We start from the raw sequence: 2,165 nt of genomic DNA, 5'->3' as shown, positions 1-2,165 counted from the left end.
AGAGCCCTGCAAGGCCTCTGGCCCCTTCTCCTCCACCAGCACCACCAGGGTGACAGCTGTGGAGAGTGGGGGTTCCCCAGCGTCCCGGACCACTACCAGCAGTTCATGCGCAGAGGCATCTGTCTCCTGCAGGGCCCGCATCATCCGGATCTCCCCAGAGCGCAGGGTCACGCTGAAAAGCCCCGGGTCCGTGGCTTCCACGAGGTGGTAGGACAGCCAGGCATTGCGCCCCGAGTCCGCATCTATTGCCACCACCTTGGTGATGAGAGCAGGAGGGGCAGTAGAGGGGGAGATTCGGAACTGGATAGCAGAGTCCTCCCCGGCCCTGGGGAAATGCACCTGTGGGGCATTGTCATTCTGGTCTACTATAAAAATGTGAACCAGTGTCCTGTTCCTCAGGGCCGGGGAGCCACCATCAGAGACCTCCACATGGAACTGGAGATAGGTGGTTTGCTCATAGTCAAAGGGGAGTTTGGCAGAGACCTGCCCACTTGTGGGATGTATGGAGAGGTAGCGAGTTGGATCCAGGCCTGGATCTGGCCCACCAGCTCGCAGGATGGTGTAGGAGAGGCGGGAATTCTGCTCCGAGTCAGGGTCAGCAGCAGAGACTGTAACCAGCACGCTGCCCACCGGGTTGTTTTCTGCCACCAGCACTTCGTAGGATGCTTGCTCAAACTGGGGTGCGTTGTCATTGACATCGGTCAGGGTGATTGGCAAGATGGTGTGGCGGGAGAGAGGGGGATTGCCCAGGTCTGAGGCAGAGACGGTGACATTGTAGTAGGCAATATGCTCCCGGTCCAGACGGGTGCTGGTCAGCAGCGAGTACTGGTGCTCATAGTCCTTACGCAGCTGAAAGGGAAGATCTGGAGAAACATGACACTGGACCTTGCCCTGCTCTCCAGAGTCCCTGTCTCTGACGTGTATCACAGCCACCACTGTGCCCGGGAGAGCGTCCTCGCTCAAGGAGCTGGAGAAGGAGGTAAGAATGACCTCAGGGGCATTGTCATTCACATCAGTGATTTCCACCACCACACTGCAGTGCTCCTCCATTGTGGGTGATCCCATGTCCTTGGCCTCCACTTCAATCTCATACACCGTCGCCTCCTCAAAGTCCAGGTTGCCCTGGACTCGAATCTCTCCAGTTTGCTCATCAATGGCAAAGATTTGGCGTAAGGCAGCTGAATTGTGGCTGCTGAGGGAGTAGCGGATGTCTCCATTGGGCCCCTCGTCCACATCAGTAGCATTTAACTTCACCACAAGGGTGCCCAGTGGCGAATTCTCCACCAAGCGGGCTCCATACGATGGTCTGTCAAAGACCGGGTGGTTGTCATTGGCATCCAAAACCTGAATAGTGATGTGTATCTTGCTGGACTGCGGGGGAGAGCCCCCATCTTCAGCAGTCAGGACCAGGTGGTGGAAGGCTCTGAGTTCCCGGTCCAGGGCCCTCTCCAGCACCAGCTCAGGGAACTTCCCGCCATCTGTGCGTGCCTTCACATTGAGGTTGAAGTTCTCATTGGCACTCAGGTGATAGGTCTGCAAGGTGTTGGTGCCCACATCGGGGTCCTGGGCAGGCTGGATGGGGAAGCGAGCACCCAGGGATGCCAGCTCGTAGATGCGCAAGGACACCTCATCGCTGGGGAACTCTGGTGGGTTGTCATTGATATCCAGGATCTCCACCTCAATGCGATAAAACTCCACTGGGTTCTCAATGGCAAGTTTCAGGTGGAGGAAGCAGCGAGGATTCTGCCCACAGAGCTGCTCCCGGTCTATCCGCTCGCTGACCATTATAATGCCAGTGTTCACATTGACTGAGAAGTACTGAGAATCCGAATCGGACAGTACCTGTAGATTAGCTGCTGCCAGTTTCGCCACATCAGTGCCCAGGTCCTTCGCGATATTGCCCACGAAGGCGCCCCGGGTGAGCTCCTCCGGGATGCTGTACCGGATCTGAGCGGAGGAGCTGTGCAAGAACAAACAGAAAGAGACGACACGCGGCAGTCCCAGGGACCGGCCCGCCTGCCCTGCCCTCGGCATCCTTGCCAGGTGGGCGGCTGGGGAGCGATGCCCTCCGCGCTCCGGGGCCGCGCTCAGCGCTCGCCGCTCCCATTCATTGTTTGGGGCGGACGCGGTTCGACAGGGGCGGGGGGACGCCAGGGCTCCGCGCA

At 58.6% G+C, this 2,165-nt stretch overlaps 1 protein-coding gene across 1 annotated transcript; it reads right to left on the bottom strand.

The window, feature by feature from the left end:
- Positions 1-15: 15 nt before the first annotated feature.
- LOC104500165 (protocadherin gamma-C5-like) lies at positions 16-1,960 on the bottom strand (the record flags this gene model as incomplete). Its single annotated transcript, XM_010143770.1, has 1 exon — positions 16-1,960. A coding segment is annotated over one exon (1,945 nt), but the record flags the coding sequence as incomplete, so codon positions are not given.
- Between the last annotated feature and the right edge of the window lie 205 nt (positions 1,961-2,165).

This window comes from Buceros rhinoceros, unplaced genomic scaffold (assembly GCF_000710305.1).
Source record: "Buceros rhinoceros silvestris isolate BGI_N320 unplaced genomic scaffold, ASM71030v1 scaffold22859, whole genome shotgun sequence".
NCBI classification, from domain to species: domain Eukaryota; kingdom Metazoa; phylum Chordata; class Aves; order Bucerotiformes; family Bucerotidae; genus Buceros; species Buceros rhinoceros.
This window is presented reverse-complemented; position numbering and strand designations above follow the sequence as displayed.